This window comes from Notechis scutatus, chromosome 11 (genome assembly GCF_049901735.1).
Source record: "Notechis scutatus isolate UNSWTSFEM ecotype Mainland chromosome 11, rNotScu1.2, whole genome shotgun sequence".
Classification (NCBI taxonomy): domain Eukaryota; kingdom Metazoa; phylum Chordata; class Lepidosauria; order Squamata; family Elapidae; genus Notechis; species Notechis scutatus.
The window spans coordinates 4,934,769-4,962,397 of record NC_142019.1 but is presented as its reverse complement, the minus strand read 5'-3'; the positions used below and the strand labels follow the sequence as shown (position 1 = coordinate 4,962,397).

Below are 27,629 nucleotides of genomic sequence, written 5' to 3'. Positions count from 1 at the left end.
CAGAAACAGGCAAGAATTGGTTTTATTCGGGAAGGGGAGGTCTACATATGCCAGTTCAGTTTCTATTCCTAGATATCCATATCCATATTAGGTTCACGCACTGGACTGAGCCATTATTCATGTATGGTTTATGCATGTTTGAATCTAGGCCAGGATTGTCCAACTCCATTTCATTGAGGGCCACATCAGGGCTGTGGTTGACCTTGGGGTGTGTGTGTGGTTGACTGGGTGGCCAGCTTCACACCACTCCCCAAACTGCTGGCATGTTTCCTGCTCACTCTGGTTAGACCGGGCCGAAGCTACGCTGGGCCGTTCTTTTCTCTTTGCACTGGGTAGATTGGGCAGAAGCTACGCTTTCCTCTTCGCATTGGGTAGACCAGGCCCTTAGGGCTTGAGTTTGATATCCCTGATCTAGCCGCTATAGTTTCTTAATTATTTTATGGCTGAGCAGTTTGTGTGAACCAACCAATTGTGCTTTATTCAACAAAGCGATAGTTAAGCAAAGGTAGAGTATAAGCTTACTCATAGGTTCTTTCCCCCTTCTCAGTGAAGACTGGCTGGCTGGAAAACTGGAGTGAATTGGTGAACCATTTATCTACCTAACATAATGGTCTTCACCTTGTTTTGGAGAAGAATGTGTTTTCCTAAAGGTTAGGTCTGAAGTTTGAGCCATGTTTGAGCCAAGAGGTAGAGACTGGCCCTACTTCTCCGTCATCTGGTAACCTCCAGATGGTTTCTTCAATGTCCTTTGAAGATGCTTCAGAAATTTCCATTACCTCAGAATATAGTTCCTGCTTGTTTGTTAACTGGGATTGGATGTTCCAAAAGCGTCCTCAAATAGAATTGAAACTAAAAAGCAATCTTCTGGTGTTTAGGTTCAATTCTGTTTGAAGACACTATTGGAACAATTCAATTCTTCACTTTTGGAACTATTCAATTCTCTTTTAGGTTCAATTCTATTAAAAAAAAAACACTTTTGAAGGCACTTTCTAAATGCTAAACACCTAAAGATCTTACTAGCTTTAAACCAAAGGATTACCTCTTTCTATTCCATTTTACTTGGCTCTCTAGATCAGGGATCTACAAAGTTGAGAACTCGTGGACTTGAAATCCCAGAATTCCTCAGCAGTACTATCAAAATTCTGGGAGTTGGAAGTCCCCAAGTTGCCAAGTTTGGAGGTTCCTAGATACTAATTTGATAAGCCATTCTGTTCTTTTTCTCACTCACTAAGATGCAGAGGCCACCTATTAGAAAATACTTCAGCTTCAACCATAACAACACAAGAGCAAACAATAGATACAAACTCAAGGTTAATCGCACCAAAGTTGATTGCAGGAAATACAACTTCAGCAACAGAGTGGTCAATGTCTGGAATACTCTACCTGACTCTGTGGTTTCTTCCCCAAACCCCAAAAACTTTAACCTTAGACTGTCTACTATTGACCTCACCCCTTTCCTAAGAGGTCTGTAGGGGGCGTGCATAAGCGCACCAATGTGCCTACCGTCCCTGTCCTATTCTTTCTTTTATTTTTCTTAAATGTATCCATGTATTCATAACTATGTTTTTACTTATACGTATTATCTTGTAAGCAATTGATAAACCAAATAAAATAAAATAAATATATAAATAGAAAGGACCTTCTTGATATTATCTCCCAACATGTGGACCACTTTGTGAACAATATTCACCCATGTCCCTCACTTCTATTTGCAATGTGGCTCGAGTCTGGCTAGGATCAACTGAGAGACAGTGTTATACATTTTTATTAACACATAAAATTTCTGGAGAAATACAAAACAGCATTACTTTGGCAGAATAGTAAGAAAATGTAAGATGGGAGCAGTACAATTTTCACTTACAACACTCATTTCTTTCATTGCATTAAAAAAAAGTAAGCACGTTTACAACAACATCAACAACAAGGGAAATTAAAAAGCAGACTTGAAATCTATGGAAAAAGATATGGTGGGCTTGAATTCTATGTCTAGCTACCTTGACCTCAGTTGGATGGTGTACATATTAGTGCAATATGGCCATTAGAAGTTGCAGCATGGGAGTTGAGGTCCCAATCCTCTTTAGAGTGTGTGATTCAGTAAGGCTGGAATAAAGGAGAAAGTTTTACTTTTAATCATGAAACCATATGGGATTAGATTGCCCTAACTTGTCTTCCAACCAAAAGTCATACCCTGAAAAAGGGAATCCAACCCTGAAATGAATACCTATGTTTGTATACAACAAAACTAAACAGAATGTTTAATTATTCAGATTGATCCTGTTCCTAGTTTTTTCTCTGGGTGATTTTGATCCCATTTGTCCCACCAACAACCTAGGAGAACAATGCAGGTTGAAGCTGTCCATCTTTTTCAGTGCTATGGACAAACTCAAAACTACGCTTTGAGTATGTAGTTACACTCAACTTACTCTGTTTTCTTAGATCTGTAATTCCCTAGGGCTGTTGTGTTGAGTATCTGCTAAAGCAACATTTCTCCACAAAAGGATCACCCCAAATCCCCTTTTCAGAGGTTGAGAATTGCCAATAGTTTTGCGTGTGTGGATTATCTTCCTCTCGACAATGAGCTGTTTCCCTGAGATATTTTTTTTTAGGTACACTTGGTGTATGGCACAGCTACACCCTATTTACAAGTGTTATCTGGGTTTGCTTTATTTAGTCTGTGAGCATTGATGAAACACCTGGGCATAGCTTGGCATATTTAAACATAGGAATGGCATCAATCTGGCCCGTTCTATTCAGACTGGTTTATTACATCTCCACACCACTTTTTAGTAATGCTGTCAAAGTTTATGAACAGGATGAGCTTTCCTGAGTAACTTCTGAGACCTCCTTTTGTTCTCCTGCAGGAGGAGAAAGTCTGAAATGCTAAAGAATCCACAGTATTCAGCATCTGCTCCTTTTAAAAATATGTTCTTATTTATAACAAAAAATGCAGGAATGGGAAAGAGACTTGCCAACTTTATTAACCCTATTGCAAGTCATAGGTCTTCCCTCTTGTCTTCTGCTAACTCATTCCATTCAACCTTCATATAAATATCAATGCTGCTACAGCATTATGATCTTCCAAGTCATGGATGAATTTCCATCCAAAACACACAAAACAGTCTTTGGATTTAAACATATTGGGTCTACATGATAAAGTAGGGGTTGCCACTTTAAGACTTATGGACTTCAATTCCCAGAATTCCCTAACCAGCCCAGGTAGTTCTGGGAGTTGAAGTCCATAAGTCTTGAATAGAGTAGAGTAGAGTAGAGTAGAGTAGAGTAGAGTAGAGTAGAGTAGAGTAGAGTAGGGGAGGGGAGGGGAGGAGGAGAGGAGAAGAGAGGAGAAGAGATTCTAAATTTACCAAGGTTGGACATCCCTGCTCTAAACCTTTGTTCTCTCTTATCTAGTCTTCAAAATCCCATTTTGGAATCAGTGCACAAATCCAATTTGGTTTGAAGGAGTCAGTTTATAACTGATGATTTCTTTGGAAATAGCTCAGCTGGTGATATAAATGGTCCCCTCCCTTATGAATCTGGAGCCCCCACTCAATCTAACTGTTGATTAGCTTTTAAAAAAATATCTTAAGACTCTAGCAATAATAAGGATCTGCAACCTTTACACCTCAGAGTAACAATAATGCAACTTAGTGCAACTGGGTTTTATGGGATAGTACTCATTCTCTGGCTTAGAATAAATTAATCACTGAGTATCCAAGATATATAGCTTGCCTTGTTTATCTTAAATGCAGTGTAAAAAAACTATTTTTGTTTAACTTAATATTATTCAGACATTACACAACAGCAACAACAAATTACAAGACTTTCAAATGTAGCCAACTGGAAGGAGGAGAGAGATCCCATGTCAAAGAAACAAACAAATACATTTTTTTTTAATCATTTTGGTATTTTATATATATAGTTAATTAATGTGCCTTTGGCTTCATGCTTGCTGAATACAATGGATCAACCTATGATATCAATATATATCATTCAAAGGTTTAGTGATTAAAAAAAATTGTTGAATTGCTTTCACTGCTCATAGTTATTTCACCAAACATATTTGCACGTGGCATCCATAACCACAGTAATGCAATCACCTGGAACGAAAATGTTCTTTAAATAAAATGTAAGACCAATTCCAATGTCATTAAGTGCATAAGACATAACACCATACTGATATGCATAATGACCAGGATGCGGAATATTATTCATTTAAACTAAATAATGTGCTAATACAAAACAGAAACATCATCAAAGTCAGTGGACAATTCTTATTAAAGTTGTAATAAAATATCGGTCTTCTGCCCAGCTCACCATTGTACATCAACACAATAGGCAGATTTCATATTCATCGATCTTCCCTCTTTTGCGTCACTTCCTGCCAAATTTTGGAAAATGTGGAATACATTTTTCCCCCTAGGATTTAATTTTTCTCAACGTAGCAATAAAAAAAGTGCAGTAAAACTATCGATTGCATTTCAAAATGTCCTACTTGTGGTTCAAAATGTTCGAATGCATCTCAGGTTTCGCTAGTCCTGTATATAATTCATGCAACCCTCTCAAAAGTCAATGGAAAGTCTATCCAATTTTTTTTAAAAAAATAGAACTTGCATTGTTGGTTTCCTTGCAAAGGAAAATACGGGGTTGCTTGGAAGTAAGTTTCAAGAGACACCCAAGAACTGCTGAGTGGCTTTAGCATCTGGCAGTTCATAGGTCCATCTTGAAGCCAACTCTGTTCTTCAGAGAGAGAAGGAAACCTGTGGAATTCTCCTGTTTTCAAATGTGCTGAGAACAGTATTCAAGCCACGGAGCAGAACACCACCCAACAATGGGTCTTCAAACCGAATTTCTACTGTCCCCAAGAACTCCAGAATCAAATGCTACAGTTTTTCTTAAATCTACCACCTATCTGTTCCCAAGGCATACAATAATAAGTTATGGGGAAACCGCCACATGAATTTAATACTGTCAGGTCAACTGAAGGGAGGAGCTACACATTAAAACAAGGACAGGACTGGTTCTGATAATGGTTATCTGGATGTCAAAATGCAAAACATTGGTGTCACAAGCTGGACTTTGCCTTATAACAGAAGAGAAGAGTGAAGAGGAAAAAAAAATCTGACTCAAGGGATATCATTTTCTGGGCCAGCTTTGCATCTATTACGTTGGCGTCAATGTTTAATGTTTACAGTAGGAAAAACCTAACCCATTGGCTGGGTGCATGGGAACGAGAGTGGAATCGCACCTCGTATTTTGAACAGGGTGTAAGGAAAAGTAAATGAAATTGTGCCTCTTTCTAATACTTAATAAGGGGGTGGGGGGTGGGGAAGAAGAAGGAGAAGCTGAAATGATAAATAGAACACAACAGCCACTGAAATACTCTGAAATACTGAGCTGTTACAGGGGGCTGTAGGATGACCTGCTTAAGCTCTTGTGTAAATTGGGATTTTGGCTATGTCGGTTCCTGCTGCGAACAGAAGAAAACATGGTATCGCAGCCTGGGATTTTGCATTTGTGCAGCTGACGGAGGTGCACGGTTTTGTAATGGGCTCGGAACGTCCCTTTATTACTGTAGCTTTTTTGGCAGAGGTGACAGGTGATCGGCAAGCCGGAAGGTGCAGTTGGGAAATTCGGGTTAGGGGCCTCTGCCGGGCAACAGTCTCGGTAAAGCTCTTCATTGGGCGTCCAGCAAATACTTTCACAGCTTTCGTTGCTGTCCTCCAAAGGGCTTTCTTCGCTGCTTCCGTCCGAATCCCAAGAGGAGTGAGTTCCGCTCTCGGATTTAACATTAGACGTGGTGCTCAGATCCAGAACGGCTCCCTCAACGGGGTCATGCCTGCAGCTCTTGGGACAGGCTTGTGCGATCGTGCTCATTGGGAAAACCAAGCTGCCAGTCCGGTTGGTGCTTTTGAAAATGACCGAGGTGTGTTGCTCCAGATGTCCTTTCAAGCAGGCTTCTGGGCAAACGTCTTTGGCCATGTCCTTCAAGAGATTGATGGTGTTGAAATGGTTCTTGTTGATGTCCAAAGGATCTTTCGTTAAAAGTTTATGGTGAAGGTTTAAATTGGAGCTGTGCCTGGAGGAAAAAAGAAAAATATCTAGAGTAAAAAACAGAGGAACAGGGAAACTTCCTGTTTGAGGGGGGGCGGGAAATAACAAAGCAGTGATGGAATTCAATTTTTTTTACTACCGGTTCTGTGAATGTGGCTTGGTGGGCGTGACTTGGTGGGCATTGCAGGGGAAGTTTACTGCAAAATCCTATTCCCTCCCCACCCCACTAACCTGCTTTCCAGTTCTGTTCTCCTGTGCAGGGCAACCAAAGAAGACCCAGCCAATCAACTGGAACTTGGGAGGCAGAGAATAGATGGGGTTGGCGGGGCCAGTCAGAGACGGTATTTGCTGGTTCTCCAAACTACTCAAATTTTTTGCTACCGGTTCTCTAGAACTGGTCAGAACCTGCTGAATGCCACCTCTGAGTTAAAAAGTTGTTAAATATTAAATGGGACTGGAGGCTAAAACATATGAAGAACAGTTGCAGGAACTGGGCATGGCTAGTCTAGTGAAAAGGAATGCGGTGGCTCAGTGGCTAAGACGCTGAGCTTGTCGATCAGAAAGGTCAGCAGTTCGGAGGTTCGAATCCCTAGCGCTGCATAACAAGGTGAGCTCCCGTTACTTGTCCCAGCTTCTGGCAACCTAGCAGTTCAAAAGCATGTAAAAAATACAAGTAGAAAAACAGGGACCACTTTGGTGGGAAGGTAGCAGTGTCCCATGCGCCTTTGGTGTTTAGTCATGCCAGCCACATGACCAAAGAGATGTCTTCAGACAGCGCTGGCTCTTCAGCTTTGTAATGGAGATGAGCACTGCCCCCTAGAGCTGGAAACGACTAGCACATATGTGCAGGGGAACCTTTACTTTTATTATTTTTAGTCTAGTGAAGAGAAGGGATCTTCTACTGTGATTTCTAGAAAGACATTATTATTCAGCCTTACTTTATAACATGGATAGGAAGGAAAAAAACAACCCCCATAAAAAATTGGTTCCCAATAATTTTTATTTTTAAAAAAAGGTGGAATATGAAGCAGTACTTAACCCACTTAATCTGTCTTAAAAATTGATTTCTTTTCCATTCTCATCATCTACCAGCTATAAGATCTCCTCTTCACCTTCTGAAAAGCAGAGTTTAGTGCAATGGATTTTCGTTTTAATACCGTTCTGACAAAAGAGCGCAATGGGCCAGTAAAGCAGGCGTGACAGATTGTTGCATCCCTCCCCAAAAACATAAAAGAAGCCCTCTTGTGTGCACCCATTTATTTTAAACACAAAGGGGTACACAGTGATTTTGCCCAAATCCATCCTTACCTGTCTCGGCTTCTACGTGAGGGAAATGCGGCATTGCAACCCTCCACAACGCAAGCGTGCATTTCTTTTAGATGCACGTTTTTAAAATGCATTTTTACGCTGTAAGGGTTTTTAAAGGTCTTCAGGCAGATGTCGCAACGAAAGCGGGCATCCTCCTGTGGAAGGCCCAGCGCCTGTGGAGAGCCGTGGTCCATCTCTTTACACGCTTCAAACTCAGGAAAAGCCACACTCCGGTTGGATAGCGTGCTGAAACCGCTTCCACTCAGCAAGTGGTAATGCAGTTCGGGCCAGTTGTTCATTGGGATCCTGTAATTCAACGGTTCTCTAAGGTAGCTGTTATAGGGCTCAGATGCTGCTTTGGTCACATTGTGGTGTTCATTGGGTGCATGTTCACAAGAGGCTATTCTTAGCGATTTGTCTTGGTCTGGCTTATGCAGTTTGTCCATTGTGGTGCACTGGTTATCTGTCTCTACAGCCTGCACAGTTTTGAGCCCTCCAACCTTGGAAACGGGCGTCCCCAACGCCTCTGAGTGAGATTGCTTTTCCATGAGATGATTGGTATTTTTTCCTATCCTAGACACCCCCATCTCCACAGGCCCTTCACTTACCGCCTTTGGAGTCCCATCATCTTCTGAACCGGCCACTTCATTAGCTGGGCTAGTGGCGTCGACATCTTCTGCCTCTATCTTGATCGGCATGCTAGACTTACGGGATTTTTTCTTAGGCAATGGGTCAAAGGGCAACTCACTGGACCCCTGCGGTTCAGGTACGGACGAGGAAACCAGAGGTAGAGAAGGAAGTGTACCTGGTGTGTTTGCTATTTCGGCTGGGGTAACCGGGCTGCGGTTGAAAGGAAGCACTGGTTGCACTGTCTTCAAGTTGGGGAAGAGGACACCGTTGTGTCCGCTATGGTGAAAACCTGGTTGGATTTTGGCATCGATACCAGAACTCCCATAGATAGGAACTGATCTGTGATCAGGAGGCATGTGGCAGATCTGTGATCTGTTCTCCTCCAGACCTCGGATGGACAACCCATTGCGGAGATCTTTATCCCGGTTGTTTCGGTTCATGGGCATGTGAAGTCTTGGGTTGGGGTTGGCACTGTGACGGTTTCGGCTCCTCAACGAGCTGAACACCATGTTGCAGCCTTCAATGGTGCATTTATGCTTGATTTTCAGATGGACAGCATTGTAGTGGATCTTCAGAGTGCCCTTATCATAAAAGGTCTTCTCACAGGCCGTACAGAAAACACGCCCTTTCCTTATTCCGGAACCATTTCTGTCCATTGACTTCATCTTAGTTTCTTGAGATACCTGGCTTGCTTCCAGCTTGGAGGACACGGTCTGAGTTTTCAAACCACTTGGTGACACGTCCTCTTTCGGTTTCAAAGTGAGGTCTGGGCTGATGACTCCCTTCTCCTTTTCTGGTTGAAATGATGGGTTGGAAGTTAAGAAACTGTTTTCAGCAAACGGCACGTAGTCGTCTTGTTTTAAGTCAGGGCTGTGATTTTGAGAGGACTCCATCAAGAGCCTCTCCGGGAGCGAACCAATCAGAGGTGGAGGAACGGGGCTATAAAACTGAAAGGGCAGCATAAACGCCATGTTATTGACCACATTTTCGAAGTGATGGACGTGGATGGGGTGCATTTTGTCTAAAGAAGCAGAAAGGTTTGAGTTTCTCTGATTGCAGCTTTCGATGAAGGCTCTAATATCCATACTGGCTGTGGTTGTTGGGACAGTAATGGATTGCCCTTCTTTCTCCTGAATGGCCATCAGCTCCACAATGGACTTGGTTTCCCCAAAACGTAGAAATTGCTGCAAGGTAGCCAGCTCTTCTTCGCTGGTCATGATACTCCAGTGATCCAGGACCTTTCCTGACGCATCCTTCAGAAAGACAAATAATAGTAACAATACACTTGAAAGGGCAACATACCAGCCTCAAAAGAAAAGAAGATTAGTTCATTGAATTGGGTTGACTCCAGGGTGACTGAAGGGAGAAATGTTCTGTTTAGTTTCTAACAAGTAAAGCACTCTCCACTGCCCTGTAAAAGAGGAGAGAGTCTAGATGTTGGTCTTATATGCAAGCTGCTCTTCTTCATTTATCTGGTCTACTTGCTGTCCAAAATATCTATTTCTCAGAGTACAGCAGAAAGAGAAGTGGAGACAAATTGGGAGATCATGAGAAATAATTGGGAGTGCTTCAACAACCCTCTAAAAGGATGCAAATGACCAGCTGTCTGCAAGGAATATAAATCCTTCCATTCCGCACCATCCAATCAAAGCTGAAGAAGCTTCTTGGATAAGAAGTTAAACATCTTCAAAGAAAAACAAGAAAGTCCAGTTGCCTTCCTGAAGAAGCACTTTTGGGACAACCATGACCTGGATGAGTGAGAATCTCTACAGTATTTAAAATTGGGAGACCTTTTCTCTTCTTTCAATGGGAAACTTAAATAGCAATAGCAACTTAGACCTATATACTGCTTCACAGTGCTTTACAGCCCTCTCTAAGCGGTTTACAGAGTCAGCATATTGCCCCCAACAATCTGGATCCTCATTTTACCAACTTTGGAAGGATGGAAGGCTGAGTCAATCTTGAATCGAACTGTCAAACTGCCGGCAGTCAGCAGGGTTAGCCTGCAATATTGCATTCTAACCACTGCACCACCATGGCTCTGAAAATCCTCGGGCTGGGATCAAAATGGCAAGATGGGGACTTTAAAATGCGCCCCCCAAAATGTGGAAATTACATTTTGCTCTTCTTTCTTTTTTCTGCTTCCTTTTCCTTTTCAATCATGACTTTTTTTTTTTTAAATCAAGTTGCAAAGTGCTTTGGAAGCCTTTCTTTGTATATAGATTTGTTCCACTCAAGCTGTTTCAAGAAATCCAGCAGGAAAGGAAGAAAATGCTACCAGCCAGGCCCGATCAAAAAAAGCACCCTGTCTTAGGAGCAATTTGGCCTCTGCTAGTTGCTGACCTCAGCTTTTTGAGACATCAGGACTTCTGCCTAGCGAAATCCACATAATTGATATACCTGTGGACAGGTTGCCAGCACACCTTTACAGCCCTGCTATTCTTGGTTTTCAATCACCTTCAGTTCTTTCTAAAAGACACTCTAACAGATGATTGGAAAGTGTTTTGCGATAATCCCAATAATGTTAGGATATGTGCCGGTGGAACAAAACCCAAGTACAAAGCAACAGACTGGAGCAACCAAAAGTAGATTTAGCCTCCACTTCTAAGTTGAGTATTCTTTCTCTGCAATTTTAATCATATTCTGTGCTAAGATCAGACAACAAATGAACCTGAATCGATCCTTCTTTGGTTCACAGAGCACAGCTGTAATTACACTAGAGTGTTGGAGTTCTTTCAAACTCCAACCTCTACCAAACTTTCCCCAATAACTACAATAAATATTTTATGACAGAACATGTATTTGATAGCCTACTGAGAAATTTCACTGGGCACGCAAGAGGTTTTCTAAGACGAACGCATCGTCATCAATTTTTCATGCAAAAGAGGTTCAAGGTAATTGAGCCTGGTTTTTTTTTCTTCATCTTAACACTAAAAAGCAAGATTATCAATGGCATTAAATATTTATTGGGGACATAATGTAAATCATACTTTACATTAGAGGAAGGAAGCACAAGGAGCGGAGAGGTGGGCAATGGGTATTGTGTGGAGTGGATGTCTATCCTTGATGCAGGTCAAACCTAAGAGGGTGCCACTTGGATCGGTAATTAGGCAGTGAATGACATTTGGTCATGAAGCCTTTGCCATCCTTGGTTATTGTGGCTCTGATGCCCTCAAAGAATATTCACGGACTCTGCACCAGTTCAGCAAGCAAAAGTGCTAAAACTTTGCAACAGAACATCTGTAAAGGAAGAGAAAAATCACCAGCGCAAGGTTGTAAGTCAAGACGGTCACAAAGCAGTCACCCATGTGACGATCCAATTTTATGATCTTATTAATGGCAGTCGTTAAGCGAAGCCATTGTTCGCTATGGGGTGTTGTTTTTGCCAAAAATGGAGACACTGGTTTTCAATGAAAAAAGTCAAATATTGGAAACATCGTTTTCACCCCATTACCTCGCAGAATACACATCATCTGTAGCTCCATTAACTCCTTGCGCCAATCGTATACATGTATCCCAAAGGTGCTTTTTTCAGGAGGCAACTGGACTTTCTTGTTTTTTCTTTGAAGACGTTTCTCTTCTCATCTAAGAAGCTTCTTCAGCAATGACTGGATGGTGAAGGAATGGAAGGATTTATATTCCTTGCAGACAGCTGGTCATTTGCATCCTTTTTCAGGGTTGTTGAAGCACTTGGAGGTTTATCTGTGTCTTCAGGGTCACCTGAGCAGTGCTCATGGTTTCTGTAGTCTGCATTTTTTTCTGGAAATCCCTTCATATTCCCACACCATTTAAAGGTTGTTCATGGGAGTAGGAAGGGATTTTCAGGAGAAAAAAAAGCAGACTACAGGAGCCATTAGCACCACTCAAGTGACCCTGAAGATGCAGATAAACCTCCAAGTGGCCTCAATGATTCTCTAAAGAGAATGCAAATGACCAGCTGTTTGCAAGGAATATAAATCCTCCCATCTTGTCAGAGCTGAAGAAGCTTCTTGGATGAGAAGCGAAATGTCTTCAAAGAAAAACAAGAAAGTCCTATTGCCTCCTGAAAAAAAGCACATGTGGAACAACTATGACCTGGATGACTGAGAATCTCTACAGACACTCTATATATATTCATCTGGCTAGTGTCCTGTCAGTGCGTGAGAGAGTTGAGGGCTGTTTGGAAACCAAAACAGTATTTACTGTGTGAGCAAGGAGACAGCAAGGAGCCTGGGAGTGGCTTAGCTCAACTGTTCTGTACTAAAGCTGCTTGATGCTCTGAAACTGAAACTGAAACTCCTCTCCTCTCCTTGTGTTTTGCATTTGGAACAGAATTCTTTTCAGGTGGGGAGGGGGAGCAGAACTCCTTAGCATCAGAGCGTGTTAATAATAATATACGAAATACTAAAGCTCTGATGGTCATTTTGAAAAATCATTTCTTAGTGAGCACCTAGAAGCCAAGAGGAACATACGTGCCAAATTTCAAGTTTGTAGGCTCTACGGTTCTGGAGATTTTGTGATGCGCTTTTATATATATAGACTCCAATGGCTCCATGCTTCCTCCCTTTCTATCTGCCCTTTTTGTCTGTTAGGAAGAACCATGAATTTGACGCTTACCTGTAAAACATAACCCCGTATGTAGTCCTGAAGGGTCCAATCCAGAGCATGGAGGATGTGTATGACCTCTTCTTGCTTCAAGACACTGAAAAGACGATCTAGGAGGATTTTGAGACGGACAGGAACGGCCTGAGTTCCATACAGCATGAGGCTACTTATATCAAAGACTAAATTGGATTGGACTATTTCCACTTGGCTGGTTGGATATAGGTTTGGGATCCTTAGTTTACTTAAAGCTGAAACAATGAAAAGAAAATGAAGGCACCTATGAATAACTGGGTACAAAACAACCCACATGAGCAATAGCGGCTCAGCAACTAGGAATTGTTATCCATCTGATCGTTCAGTAATTAATGCTTTAACAGCCATTCCAACATCATTCTTTATGGCCTGACAAATTAGAAACATCTGATCAATAAGCAAGTGATTTGGTCTTCCTCTATTGCAAAAATAAAAACTCCCAGCAACTCCAGGAAATGGCTAATGACAAGGGAAACAGATATAGTACAGTGACATCTGGGTCCACAGATTGCTCATCCTTGCAATAAATCAGGTGCTATAATCTTTAGAATTTAGCAATAGCACATGGATTTATATACCGCTTCACAGTGCTTTTACAGCCCTCTCTAATTGGTTTAAAGAGTCAGCATATTGTCCCCAACAATCTGGGTCCTCATTTTACCGACCTGGATGGAAATATACATAGAAATATGTAGAAACCTACAGGATTTAAGTCAGGTAGGTTTGCATGTAACCCCCCCAAAAAAACTGATAGTTTTTTTTTTAAAAAAATCAATCAGAAGTGAAAATTTGGAATGTTTGGGAGACAGAAGTCTTAGACCAATCGTCTCTTTTCCAATTCAAACCCACAGTTTCACTTGTAAGAGTTAATTCAGCACATGTTGATTTGCAAAGCAGATTAATACCATATAGCATTTTTTCCTCAAATGAAACAACACCAAAACAAATTACATATAAGAAATGTTCCAGGTTTTTATTTCTTATTCTTATCATCAGCTTTGGCATGTAAAAATGAGGACTAGATTTATATATTTATCTAATTGTACAACTAGCTGACAGCTGGACAATAGAGGTAGTACAAATCAGAGGTGTACAAATTAAATCAAAATTTGATTTGATATGGAAACTAGATCTGACTCCATTCAGTCATCTTAATCCAGTTTTCACATTGAAGTTATCCAGTTCAGATTTTTAAATAAGTTTAGAAAAAAAAAAACCTGTACATGCTTAAGAGGCAAAACTCATTCCGAAGGATCAATTGTACTGCTCAATTATTCAAACAGACCGGCTAATTTGCTTCAGACAACCGGTTTGTAGATCTAATTGAGTTGACTTTAAATTAACACCACAAATGAAGCTTTCTCACAAACACATCAAACCCATTGCAAAGAATTTCAGTGCATCGTAATATACTACCTACCATGAGCTACCCATCCATGCCGACACTGGTCACACTGCCGTTGGTTTATTTTTCCAGTCTTAAAACACTGGCAGCAACAATTTACCAGAGTGCATCGGATGGCCTGCAAGAAGAAAACATGTGCAAAAATCAAGAGTTTAGTAAAGATCTCACCAGGGCTCCACCCAGCGCAGAGCAGCAAATCTCTGTCTAGAAACTCAACCAATACTTGAGGGTCAATAGAAGAGCTGAAGACAAGATTCAGATGTAGCTGTAAAAGAAGCAGGTAAAGACCTCCATCCCTAGAAGTTTTCAAAAGTAGACTGGACAACCATTTGACCAGGATGGAATAAGGTCTCCTGCCTTGAGCATGGGGTTGACTCCAAGGTCCCTTCCAGCCCTATGGTTCTTTAAACAAGTTCCTTCAAACCTACTTCAAAATTCAGGAATCTAGCATATAACAAAGCCAGGATTTATACCTTACACTATTTTATCCAGCCTTTATAGGAATATGGGATTCTGGTGTCTCACTTCTTATTCTTAACACAGAAGGCATCTCAATGTGTTTTGATAATGATTCTGGCCTTGCAAGCTTCAGTCCTTGAAGATCCAGCCTCCAACCTGAAGCCCTCCCGTATCTGTATCCCAGCTTGTAAAACAGCATGAATTGGCTATCTAGCTTAGCAGATTTTCTGTGTCATGAAACAAGATACACCACTGTATTTAATGAAAAATAAATCATTAGTACCTTAATATATCATAATTACATTTTTAACTGTCACCAAGGAATCTGGTATGCTTTTCTGCATCAAGTGCAAAAACAAAAAAATCCAGCCTTAAAAATCCATCCTTGACGTGGGGAGGAAGTAGGAACACCCTTTGTAACTTTGCTCGAGGCAGCAATATTTCTCAAGTTGGCCTGCCTCTTCTCATAATAATTATTAGATTATATTATTCTTGCTGTATTGTGTGTTTTAATTCCAAGAGATTCAATGAAGCCTTCGGGCTTCCTATATTCATCGTCATGACAAATTTGCCAGGGATTTTACCGAAAAGTTGCTCAGCTGTCTTCCAGTACTTCAGGATCTATCACAAAGAAGAGGGGGTTGACTTATTCTCTAAGGCAGGGATCCCCAACCCTAGTGGTGGGATTCTGCCAGTTCACACCACTTCAGGAGAACCGGTTGTTAACTTTCTGAGCAGTTTGGTGAACTGGTTGTTGGAAGAAATCATTAGGGCAGGGAACCGGTTGTTAAATTATTTGAATCCCACCACTGCCCCAACCCCAGTGGCACCAGTCCACAGCACTTCAGCAACTAACAACGTAACAGTAGTAACATCATATATTTCTTCCTTTTGACCTTTCCAAATGAGATTCTCACTTGTGTGTGATGGAATGTTGTCAGGATTCTCAAGAGGGAGGGTGGGTGTGCATTATAGAGAAGCAAGAGACAACTCAGTTCTGATAGTTTGTGTGAGAGAAAGAGGGTGAAGATGGCTCTTCTTAGTAGTTCCCTTAATATATGCTTTATGGGGATGTTAGCATGCTTTAGTTTGGCAAGATTCTGTCTATAGGCAAGGAACAGTAAAGATATTTGGTAGGAAGAAGCACAACGAGCCTCTCTTGATTTTTGGAACCTAACACTGAGCTTCACATGTGCTTGTAACAACATGAGATTTTATGCACAGGTGGCTCTCTTTTTCTCTCTCGATAACGCTGGCCCACCCCGCCTTCAAGGAACAAGACACCCTTAGAAAAAGGCAAGCGAATTTCACCATCCGCAACCGCATTTCCCAGGGCCCTAAGACATGAAATATCTCAGCAGGGAGAAGTACAAATGTTGTAAAATAGATTACATCAAAAGTTGCAAGATAGGATTAGCACAGTTGGTTTATTCATTGGGCGAATTTGCACAGAATGCTAAGCCAGGGTGTTGTTTTTTTTTAACTTATGATTTATTGAACAAGCCATTAAGTGGCTTACTTTGCAGCAGAATGTTAAATCCAAACAGGGGTTTTGTATATCCTACTGTGCCAAAAACTTACACATTTGTTCCCAAGCCAAGAGATTCAAAGGCCTCTACGTGGTATTCTATGGGTATATTTCCTTGAAATAGTAGGTGGATGCAGCCAGGGCAAAAATGGAATTTCATTCATGACTGATTTCCTTTATATTGTAATCAGATAGAATTATAACGGTTATTCTTCTTCAATTGTGTATTTTGGAATATTTCTCTTCTTAAATATTGCAATGAGGAATAATCCAACTTGTTCAGACATCATATACCCATCTAAGATAGTAAGTACATCTTGGATTTGAAGAGGAATTAAGGGGAAAAAAGATGAATTATGGAAAGGAAAACTGGTTTGGGGAAAGATTATTGATCATCTCTGACTTGTCCATCAACTTTTCCAGAGATAGCAGAAATAAACAAAGCACAAAGCATCTCAAGAAATTATATTTCTCTGCCCCTTCAAGTTAGTGTTAAAGCAAGAAATTTCCAGCAAGCAAGGCTGCCTCTATATAGAAGTAGGATCTTCCTGATTTAAACTTCAAAGAACTGAATATTCTTTCACAAATTATTGGTCTACATCTCTTTTTAATATGATTCCATAAACAAAGAAAGAATAATCCAAAGCAAAGCTTTAAGAGCTGAAGCTAAGCTTCTGACTTTCAGAAATGGATTTGGGTTTGGGTTATACTGTATTTTTTCCTCTTGTAATAATAAATCTCTACCATTTCAGGAGGCTAAAACAGTTGCTGTCTTTTTGGTTGGTTTGGAGCCAGATTTATATGCTCTTCAGCTGGTGCCCTTTTCAATATTGTAAAAAGAGATTTTATTATCTATGCAGAAAACTCTTGCTTAATTATTCCTTTTCATTTTTATAGTGTCTGGCTGCTTCTTTATTATTTTGTACTTTTGCTACTGAATGTATTGATTAGTATGTTTGTTTTATTTCATTTTTGAAGCTGATTAACTCCCACTTTTATGGTATGTAGGCGGAAGCACTCAGCATTCCAAATGCAGAGTATATAGCAATTATTTGATTACTCTTGCTACTTTTTCTTCATTTCAACTGGCTGTTTCTGAGAATTAGTTTGGTAAGTAATATTTATCTGAATTGTTTTGATATAGTTATTTAACTAGATAGAGTTTGCAAACATCATATGCTGAAAAAGAATATGAAATGCATCTGTAGTTGACAAGAGAGTCGCAATAAAAAGTAAGAAAGAATGTTGTAATCCTCTAAGTCAAGAACCACACAACATTTGGGGATTTTTCATCCCATTATATTTGCCTCATTACCACCCAGTCTGCAGTTCCTCCCTACCACAGTGAAAGATTCTGTCAAGTTGAGTTCAACTCCTAGTAAAGGGCATGGACACAACATTCTGGTTTGCAAGTGGCTTCTTCAGGGATTTACTCCCTAGCCCATTCTACAACCCCAGGATTTCCTAGACAACCTCCATCCAATTATTTTTGTTTGGGTAATTTAATTGAATTAATTAAATTAATGATTTAAGTAAAGTTTTAAACAAACACAGGAAGTTCTCAACTTATGACCACAATTGAGCCCAAAATTTATGTCACTAAGCCAGAGAGTTGTTAAGTGAATTTTGCCCCATTTTATGACTTTTCTTGACACAATTGTTAAGTGAATCGCTGAAACTGTTAAGCCACGGTTGTTAAGTATGAAAAATGGCCATAAGTAACTTTTTTCAGTACTGTTGTAACTTTGAACAGTCACTAAATGAACTGTTGTAAGTCGAGGACTACTTGTGTAGTAAAAACTAATGCAAACTATTTCAGCAAAAAGTCCATTAGGTGTTACCAGAAATATCAAAACAAATCCTTTATCTCTGGTCAAATAATCCAACTTTACATTCCTTCGTTTTGCTCTGCACAATCTTGACTTTTAAACCATTCCTGTAGCATCGCAGGATTTAATATTTCATCACTCTTTGGTATTTAAAAGGAGTCACTTTCATCAGCCTACTTTATAAATCCCACACAAAAAAAAAAAATGGCAAGGATTTCTTCTCACAGCCATTCCATGTACAGATGTTTTTCTTGATTTGTCTTTTGTATTTCCATTTTGGTAATTTCAAGTTTGTTGTCTTCCATGCCTCAAATTCTATAATGTACATGTCAGGTAAAAATTCTCCAGCTTTTAATAGTTTATCCATTGAAATCTATATCTTTTCTTAGATATAAGTTATCAACATCTCAGTCTAGTTTTCAAAAATATTTAAGCACAAGAAAAAAATGATACCTGGCTTAGTAATTCTTTTCTGTCTGGTCCTTTAGTTTCCTCTAGTGCTCATTTGCAACCTTTATTTAAACCTCAGTTTTTGATAGCATTTAGTTCCATTTCAGTAATTTCTCAAGATTATAATATACTTGTTTTAGAGCAAAAATAATCAATATCCCAAAACTTCCTGGTTTCCAAATCTATTTCAAACTTTCTTAAATCATTTTGTTTATGGTTTTTGTCAGTTGTATATTATTTTAGATTCTTTAGTCTGTTTAAAAAATTTTAACTCTAAAGAAGGCAAAACTTACCAGGTATCAAATTAAACTCACTGTTTTGAAAGTCTCTAATGTCCATAAAGTGATTAAATGGAGCATGTGACTAGAAAGTCAGTTTGGCTGGGAACAAAGATATATGTTCCCATTTCCCCCACCTCCTAGTGCTGTTTTACAGTCTCCTCATGAGAAGCTATGATTCTGAGTATTCATGGGTGATCTCCCAATCTCTCCTTCTGTAGAGAGATATTGAAGGACTTCCTCTCCAAAGCCAGTCTTTCATTCTTCACAGTGGGTCATTATCTCACTTATTTATGGAGATGTCTTCAGTCAGCCATGACTCACACTGGAACCCCCAGGTATTCTATCCAAGTATTGACCAGATACAAGACCAACTGCGGATGTTGGACACTCTACAAGCAGCCTATGGCCTTGGAAGCAAAGTTCATCAAGGTAGCTCAATACAAGAAAATTATCGAAGTGACAGTCCAGCAGCAATCTGGAAGGAGGGCATCAAATTGTCAATATTAATCTAGGAGAACCTCTCCAATTCACCATTGTAATATATTCATCTTACATTGCCAAATCATTAGACATGATCTGTTGGCTAAGCCACAAGGGGCTAGGCCGACCCAATGTATCCAGTCATAAAACATAACTGATAAATCATTAATAGTTAGACTCTCACAACCGAAATTTACCACAATGTACAAACACACTTATTTTTGTGATTTGGGGAGTTTTATTAGTTATGATAAGTTTATTGATGGAGCTTGTTTTATCTGCCGGGTTGTTTAATGTTCCCTTTTATATCTCTTAATGTTAAAGGATGACTAAAATTCTGCCTTATTTTATTTTCATGCGCTATATTTTGTTTGCTTCTTGGACTTGATTCAGAAAGTGTGATAAATATTTGAACAAAATACAATCATGGGTTTATTTTAAAAGTGGTTGTAGTGAAAACTGCATAGGCCCCTTTACTTTATAAATTTCACCGCTCCCAACAGTGCAACACCCTTACAGTGACCAAATGAAAATTGGCCTGAAGAAGTGAAAAAACAGAAGGATTTAACAAAACTCCTCATAAGAAAGTTGCAGGCAAACTTCAGATACCTTCAGGCTGGATAGTAAGAAAAAAAAAAAGCAGATCCAGAATTGCTCATCTTTATCTTGTTGGAAAGAGGGAGCACATTTTCAGCTTGTGCAGCAGCTCCATTTTTCCCACCAGTCTTTCGATATTTCTCCTATGAAGAAGAATGTAACTCAAAAAAACTGTCTATTATCTGAAGTTTGGTTGGTCCTAAGGAAAACTTCACATGTGTCTGCTGATTTTGCATGAACATCTTGCAGTGTTTTAAAAGTAATGTCTAGAGCAGGGGTGTCCAACCTTGGCAACTTTAAGACTTGTGGATTTCAACTCCCAGAATTCCTCAGCGAGGAATTCTGGGAGTTGAAATCCACAAGTCTTAAAGTTGCCAAGGTTGGACACCCCTGCTCTAGAGGATGGACAATCAGCCTATGGATCCTGAGCTATACACAAAAGTGAAGCACCTGGAGTAATAAGTAGCTTTGCCCACATTTCTCACTGGCTAGTAAAGCAGTTTAATCCTCTGAACCAGGGGTCCAAACCACCAAACTCATAATTTTAAATCCCCCGGACCAGAGACCCTGGGAAAATCCCCAAAAAAGTCTGCAGGACAATTCCCCACCCTGTTTTCCTACTGATCATTTGATCATTCTTTATTTGGGATCGCAGGATAGTCTCCAGCTCCATTCTCAGGGGGAGAGAGAGAGAGAGACTTTTGGCTTCATGCAAGGAAAGCAGCAGAAGCAGCAGAAGTCTTCCTTTCTCTCCCCCAAATTCCGCCAGAGTCGCGACAGCGCAGCCTCTTGGAGCAGGATACCTTGCAGGGTCCCAAAGACTCATTTCTGGTGGAGTTTGGGGGAGAGAAAGAAAGACTTCTGCTGCTTTCCTTGTGTGCAGCCAAAAGCAGAAGCGGAAAGAAGCAGCCCAGTGGCCAGGCAAGGCACACCTTCCCCCCTCCCCTCACTGCCTCATGTTGTTCACACTGCAAGAGACGCAAGCAAGCCTTGTGTTCCTGCGGGCCATGTGGGCAGTGCAGCCTTGTGGCACCCATAGAGCCTGGATTAATTGCTTTGGGGGTGACATTTCTCTGCAGACCACCAAAGTTTTCTTGCGGACCACCAGTGATCCCTGGCCCACTGGTTGGCGACCACTGCTCTGAACAATAAGAAACATACTGGTTTCCTCCAGCCATTAGTAATGAAACATCAGGAAAGTCTTCCCATTGGCTTGGTAATTGTTCTACATAGCCCACGGGGAAGCCATTAACCCAACTTCTTCCTTGTTGGTTCATTTGTTAGATTGATCTTCCCTCACTTTGGGATTCAGACTTCAGAAGACCCATTCAAAATGTCTATGGAGATTCTCAATCATTCAGGTCATGGTTGTCCCAAAGGTGCTTTTCCAAAAGACAATGGGACTTTCTTGGGATTTTTTTTTTCTTGAAAATGTTTTGCTTCTCACCCAAGAAGTTTCTTCATTTCTTCACTTCTCTGATGCGAATGAGAAGCAAAATATTTTCACGGGGGAAAAAACCCCAAGACAATCTATAGTTAATAAGCACCTTTGGGACATCCATCCAAAATATGGCTCAGAACCTGAAATGGTCTGAGGAAGGGTTCAAGAGACACCAACCAGATGATTAGAAGAATCCCAAGTCTCATTTTAGATTTCCTCATGGAGCATTTTATTTTCCCACTTCCTGTTTTGTTGATTTCCATGGGTAAAAAAGGGAAGGACACGGGAAAGTATATAAGCAAAGGAGTGAAAAAGAAAAAAAAACAGAAGGAACCCTCCCAATGAAGATTCAGCCTCCCAGGCCTTTCAGAGTATGAATAGAAGTTGATGAACAGTTTATTACCGGCATGTCAGTCCTATTTTAATAATGCATTTTCTAAGTGCTCTTTATTTCTTATAGGTTTTTTTTTAATCGGATGTTCTTCCAGTGACAGAGATGAGAAGTAGAAAAAACAACAAGGACATAACCATTGCATGCACCTTATCTAATTCCTTTTTTTCTCCCCATTCTTTTTCCTATGGATACTCAGGAAGGAACCAGGTAACCCAACAGTGGTCTAGTTGTCAGCAAATCTTTGAGAAACTTTGAAACAACGCTTTCCTGAAAACAATTTTCATGACAGGCTTGTTTCACACCTAATTGAAATTGAAAAGAGGAGATTGCTTTGCAGTTCAGTTCCACATCCAAGAAGAAGTAAATATTCCAACTGTACAATTGGCAGATTAGGAGGATATGCAGTGGGAAATAGATCGGTATAAAGATCCATCCAGGTTCTGGATTAAGACCAAAATTGTCTTCACTATGTGCAATTTAAATCATTAGAATAACTAAATGTAAAATCCTTTATTTCTGCATGCAGCCAATGGAATGGCTGTGGAATCTCTTTTTGACTCTCTGTGTCTCTCTCTGTGTCTTGCTCTCTGCCTGAAATTATGAAGTAACTTTAGGGAGAGAGCGTGAATATAAATTACTGGAAGTCACTTCTTTAGAGTTTTCCTTTCCTTTCCCTTCCCCTTTCTCTTTCCTTTTTCGATATTTCACTTTCTTATTAGCTTTCCTTATTCTTGCATTCAAACTTGGTACTGTTTTTAATTCTGTTGAAAAACTACTTCAGTCAAAATTTTAAAAACACTCAAAATCTAGTATTTCTCGTGAAGTTGAAATATAGACTTTACAAAGAAAATTCCAAATTTGAAATATAGAACAAATCCATGTATTCAGTTGAGTCCAGGAACAGTTTCTAATTTTGCTTTTAAGATTTGAAGCTATTCTGAACATCAAAGCAAACTCTCACAGCTTGTTTAACCATTCTTCTAAAGACTAAGGAATCAAACATGAAGACAAACATTCTTCCAGTAATATGTTCATATTTCCAGAAATAGAAATAGTTTTGTAGCCAAGCTTAGGTTTGGGGAAAATGGAATAAATTTCCAAGAAGAAAAGTACTTCCTCTAAGTTTTTCTCAATTTTCTCTTAAATTTTTATGAACCTTTCCAGTTTATCCCTGCAACTAATATTCAATGCTCCCTATTTTTAAAAAGCACATTTTTATTTTTTTCTATTAGGTCCATACCTCTTGATCCCTGGTCAAAATTCGCATGTTCTAAACAGTTCTACAGATACCGTCGTTTAAACCTGTGATAATTTCTATACAAATAGTGCTGAGCCATAAACTTTCTCAAAATATAAAACATTAAAAAAAAATAGAAAAAAGGGACAAAAGCCTAATTCTAGCTGGATCATAGATTCCTGAGATCAAGCAAGATAATATTTAACAATTTCCTTTAAGGATTTTTACATACAACAATTACTGGAAGGGTTGTGTTCAAAGTAGAATCAGAAGTAATTCAATGTCAAGGTCTTTGCTAAATATTTTGTGGCATGCAGAATTATATATTTACAAGTAACATTATTTGTTTGAGAAAAGTTTGAAGCGGGGTGAATTAATTTGGAGCTAATAATATGAACAGTAGAGAACAGATTTAGGAGACAAAAAACTAGAACAAAACTTATTCTTTGATCTATATCCACAAAATTCATTTCAGGTCACCTGGTGACCATAGCAATCATGAGCAGTTGGAATATATTGATGGTGAATTTAGCCATCATAATTCAGGGCAAAAAAATCCCACAATTTACTACCAGTTTGTCAGCTAGACCTACAGGTTTCTTCTCAAGATGTTCCAAATTGATTCAGATTTGGGAGGAAGCTGAGGAAAAACACCTGAATTCCAAATATACTGATCACTTTATAGGCTGATCACCTATAAGGTCATCCAGTCCAACCCCCTGCCCAAGCACTGCCCATGCCAATTTATATTTCACTGGGATGTCCTTTGACCTCCATGGCTGCTCCAAGAATGGGAAAACCTCAGTACACTAGAATATTTTGAACAAGGTGTGAAGGCTAGCTAAATGAGCAAGAACAGTCCTCTATTTCAAGAGCTGTCTGAAACCATAGACGAGTTAAAGATAAGAAGGGAAAACTGCTGGGAATCTTGAAAATTTGCTCATCAAATATTAGCATCCTTGATAAGTATTGATAAATTACCATCTTCTATATCACAATGAAGCATTTTGCATTTTAAATAAAATGACCATTCCTGTAGATTGTCCAGATTTGAAACAAATGCATTCTTTGTTTCAAGCTTTTTATTTTTAAAATGGGCCAAAGCATTTCCTCTCCTCCCCTAGCATCTCATAGCAGATTATTTCACCTGTGTGAGATTTACAGTGTGTGTTTCTTTAGACTGCAGTCTATTGAGTGTTAGATTAACTATGTCTCAAAACTCACCAAAGTAGCGGGAATGTAAGCTTTGAGGAAGTTTCCAGAGTCAAATGAAAAAAACAACCTCTTGGATGTTTTTGAACTTATACAAATCAAATCTTTATTACAGCCAGAGACCAGCGTAATATATATATATATGTCCAGCTTTGAATATCTGTGGAGATTCTCAGTTATCCAGGTCATGGTTGTCCCAAAGGAGACAACTGGACTCTCAGAGCTGAAGAAGCTTCTTGGATGAGAAGTGAAACAGTCTTGAAAAAAAACAACCAGAAAGTCCAGTTGCGTCTTGAAAAAGCACCTTTGGGACATCCAGATTTAAAATATCACGGAATCTCCCTACAAACCTCAAAAGATTCCCAAACTATTTCTAACATTCGGAGGGGTGCTCTGATTTAAAGTGTTCTGAGAAGGCATAAACTTATCCATAGTCCAGTTAAGTTCAATGTTAACAGGAAAGAAAGCATTTCATGGATGCATCTGTCAAATGATAGGATGCTAAGGGGGGGGGGGAACACTTCAAATGGGGTCATTTTTCTAACCAAATCAATTGTGATTGCAATAAAACCTGCAGTTCGTTGCTGAAATCAGCATCTACAGGTGCTTCCTTTATCTGGCAACCTCCAGGTATGTTGGGTTACCCATCAAACTGCAACTAGTTTTGGTCAATGGTTCTGTTGGTTGGGGGACAATGGGATTTGCCCTCCACGATGGCTAGAAAAAAAGCATCTGGAATTTACAGGTTTACATCCTTCATAAAGAGGAATTGAAATAAGGACTGGGTTGGGATATTTGTTACTCTAACCTAACTGTGAACAGAGTATGCTAAACTAATTGACTGAACTAGTTGACTCTGGAGGTAGATGTGGAAATGGTTGGTCATCTCCTCTTATTTATCTCCTCTATCTAGCAACCTCGGTTGGAGTGCTCCTGAACCCTGAAGAGCTACTCAACCAGCCTTGTTGACAATCCTTTTTTCAATCTGTCTTTCTCCTCTATGAACTGTTTTTTTGGTCCCTGGCAGCCTAGACTTCCTGCTGTAATTTTACACAGGTCAGTCTGGGAGGAGGGTGTCAAAATAAATAGTAAATTGTAACCGTTCTAAAAGAGGAAAGACCTTTTCTCTTTTTACCTGTAGGCTCAATTCATCCGAAAATGACAACTTTGATTCTGTATCCTACTGTCAATCAGGGAGACACCTAACTGAACATAGCAAAGGAAGGTAACCAGTCTGAGAGATGGCTGGATTCAGAGTAAAGATTAAATTGCACCAAACAGCCTGCCAGATGCTATCCCCCATTGCAAGAGATGCTTTCTGGATGGTGGATCCCACCACCACTTCTCAACAGCCAAGGAAGAGTGAAGGGTTTGCAGAAATCATCCCAAATCCTGAAAATCCATCCAAAGAAGATGGGAAGATCTCCTGGAAGATACAGATCTCCTGTATCATGACCCTAACAGTGGATAAAAACAGTGGGCTTTTTCTGGCTGGGACCAAGACACCAGGACTTTCAGAAAAACCTATATATTCCACCTTTGAGTGGCAGCAATCTGTATTTTTAAGGAGGGGGAGGAATAGAGAGAACAAGGGCAACTCTTCCCCCCCCTCCCCTCCCCTCCCCTCCCCTCCTCCTGAAACTTTCATCTTTGGAGAATTAAACATGATTAGCTGGCACTCTCTCCAACTGTTGGAAGTGCACAGTGGCATATCTGTAGCCACAAAAGGAGTGCGCTTCGATGCGAAGAACATGTTTCTACACTGCATTTGAGAAAGTTTGGCTCCGAGCTATGCACTGATTAATATCAGATCTCTTCCTTGACTCGCTCCTTGATCTTGTCACATCTGGCTGACAAATCCTTACAAGCTTTTCCAAACCAGGGCAGCCTCGTCATGCTCGAGGAGTCGCTGGAAGGAAGTGACAAGACCAGCCGAGCGCTGATGTGCCATCACTGAAACTAATGAAGTTGACTTTTCGCTTCCAGGCTCCCGGAAAGTTTTTTATTTTTTTAAAAAAATAAAAAAATAAAATAAAGGCAACACAACACGCCTCAAGGTTTTGCAACACGGAACAGTTCACCAGAAGATAAGACAAACGATCCACCTCCCAAAAATTCACGCTGCCAAGCTATTGCATGATCTTAAAAAAAAAAAAGCTTTTTTCTAAACTCCTTATGGGGATAATCTGAACCAAAACAGCACCTCCAGTATGCGTAATTAAAATGAAAAGAGAAAAGAAATAGCGGAATTGTTCAAAAATCTATTCTTCCCTTTTTGGAGAGGATGGTTTCTTTTCTTTGCATTTTCTTTTTCTTTTCCTTTCTCTCTTTGTAAAAGTTTGTAGAGTGTAATGTTGGATGCTTTTAAAGATATTTTGTTTTCATTTTCTCCCTCACTCTTAAGATGTTCTTTATATCCTCTCTTATGCCCCATGGACTAATCTCACTCACACACACACCAATGTATTTTTAATATCTCAAAAACAGAAGAAGTTATCCACAGGTTTACTTCTTTAGAAAACACCTTTTCCCCCCAATCTGTTACCTTCAGTACTTATCAAAACAGTGCAGACAAATACATGCAGAGAACACATGGTGTGCATGAATGTACATTATACATGCACCCACATATCATGTAAAGAGAGGATGCGCTTGGTCTGTTATCTGAAGCATGGTGAATAAAACATTTTTTTTTTAAAAAAAAACTATGTCTTGAACTTTTTAAAAAACTATATCAACAAATAACATCCGGAATCACATTTTTGAGGCAGGATAAAGGGCAGAATTCCCCACCCCATCCTCAAATTGATGTGGCCACATCACTTTTGTCCGGTCTCAATATCACTCAACATCACACAACTGTATCACCACAACCGTCGTGTTATCTGCTTAGAGCCGTCCACTCAGAACATGTGGGAGACACAAATCATGCATTTCGTATGTACTAAATTAAATTGCTCGTGCAAAACTTGGTAGGGATTAAACGCTGCCAAGCTCGTCACAATTTACAGGTGCTTCTTCTTCTTCTCCGGCAACAGGGACCGGAGAAACTTGAGCGAAACGGGTTTCCAACCACCTGGAAGCAAAAAAACCGAAGATGTACCTCTTTTTCGAACCCAAGTTTGCACCCCCCCAAAAAAATCAAAACCCGTTTTCTTGGCCATCCGTGCCTTTGAAACAAATCCGATATTTTTTTTCCTCCCCAGCAAAGAATGAGAAGGCTGCGACTCCCGACAAATGATTCTGCAAAACCTGGTCCCGCAGCTCAATCCACCGTTGCATGCAGGACAAGAATCTGCTTGAAATCTATTTGCTTGCTAGTCCGGGACACTCAAGCTATTGCCAGGAAGGCGAAGAAGGGGAGCAAGGGGGGAGAGAGAGAGAGAGAGAGAGAATCTGGAAGAGGTGTAGGGACAGCGTCCCCCTCCGACTCCATGCACGGACGGTTATTTTAAAAAATTTAAAAAAAAAACAACTTTCCTTACCTCCGACATTCTTACTCGGCATATGTTTGGAGAGCTATACAAGTATTTCCCATCCCCTCCGCTGTGAGTTATACAAAGAGCCACCAGGAAACATTCTTGTCTGTACAAGTAAAAGAGGCAGAGTCATCCTTAGCCTTTGGTCTCTCACCCTCGTCTGAAGCGGTGCACCTCCACGCCTGTGTATGCTCAACACAGGGGAGTGAAATCAGATCTCCTCCAACACCA

At 40.1% G+C, this 27,629-nt stretch overlaps 1 protein-coding gene across 1 annotated transcript; it reads right to left on the bottom strand.

Annotated features, from left to right (window-relative positions):
* Window positions 1–1,747: 1,747 nt before the first annotated feature.
* BNC1 (basonuclin zinc finger protein 1) lies at window positions 1,748–27,629 on the bottom strand. The gene is made up of 5 exons (XM_026677148.2): window positions 27,405–27,629; window positions 14,027–14,129; window positions 12,586–12,821; window positions 7,360–9,242; window positions 1,748–6,076 (listed from the first exon to the last, which is right to left on the bottom strand). Exons 1-5 carry the CDS (start codon window positions 27,411–27,413, stop codon window positions 5,398–5,400), a joined length of 2,910 nt encoding a protein of 969 aa, XP_026532933.1. The 5' UTR covers window positions 27,414–27,629; the 3' UTR covers window positions 1,748–5,397.

What these genes read in the sequence shown, in the direction of transcription:
- BNC1 (XM_026677148.2), bottom strand. An exon ending in GCATGGATGGGTAGCTCATG is followed by an intron (nt 12,822 to 14,026) that starts GTAGGTAGTATA and finishes TCATTGTTTCAG; the next exon opens with CTTTAAGTAAACTAAGGATC. An exon ending in TACGGGGTTATGTTTTACAG is followed by an intron (nt 9,243 to 12,585) that starts GTAAGCGTCAAA and finishes GTCTTTCTGAAG; the next exon opens with GATGCGTCAGGAAAGGTCCT.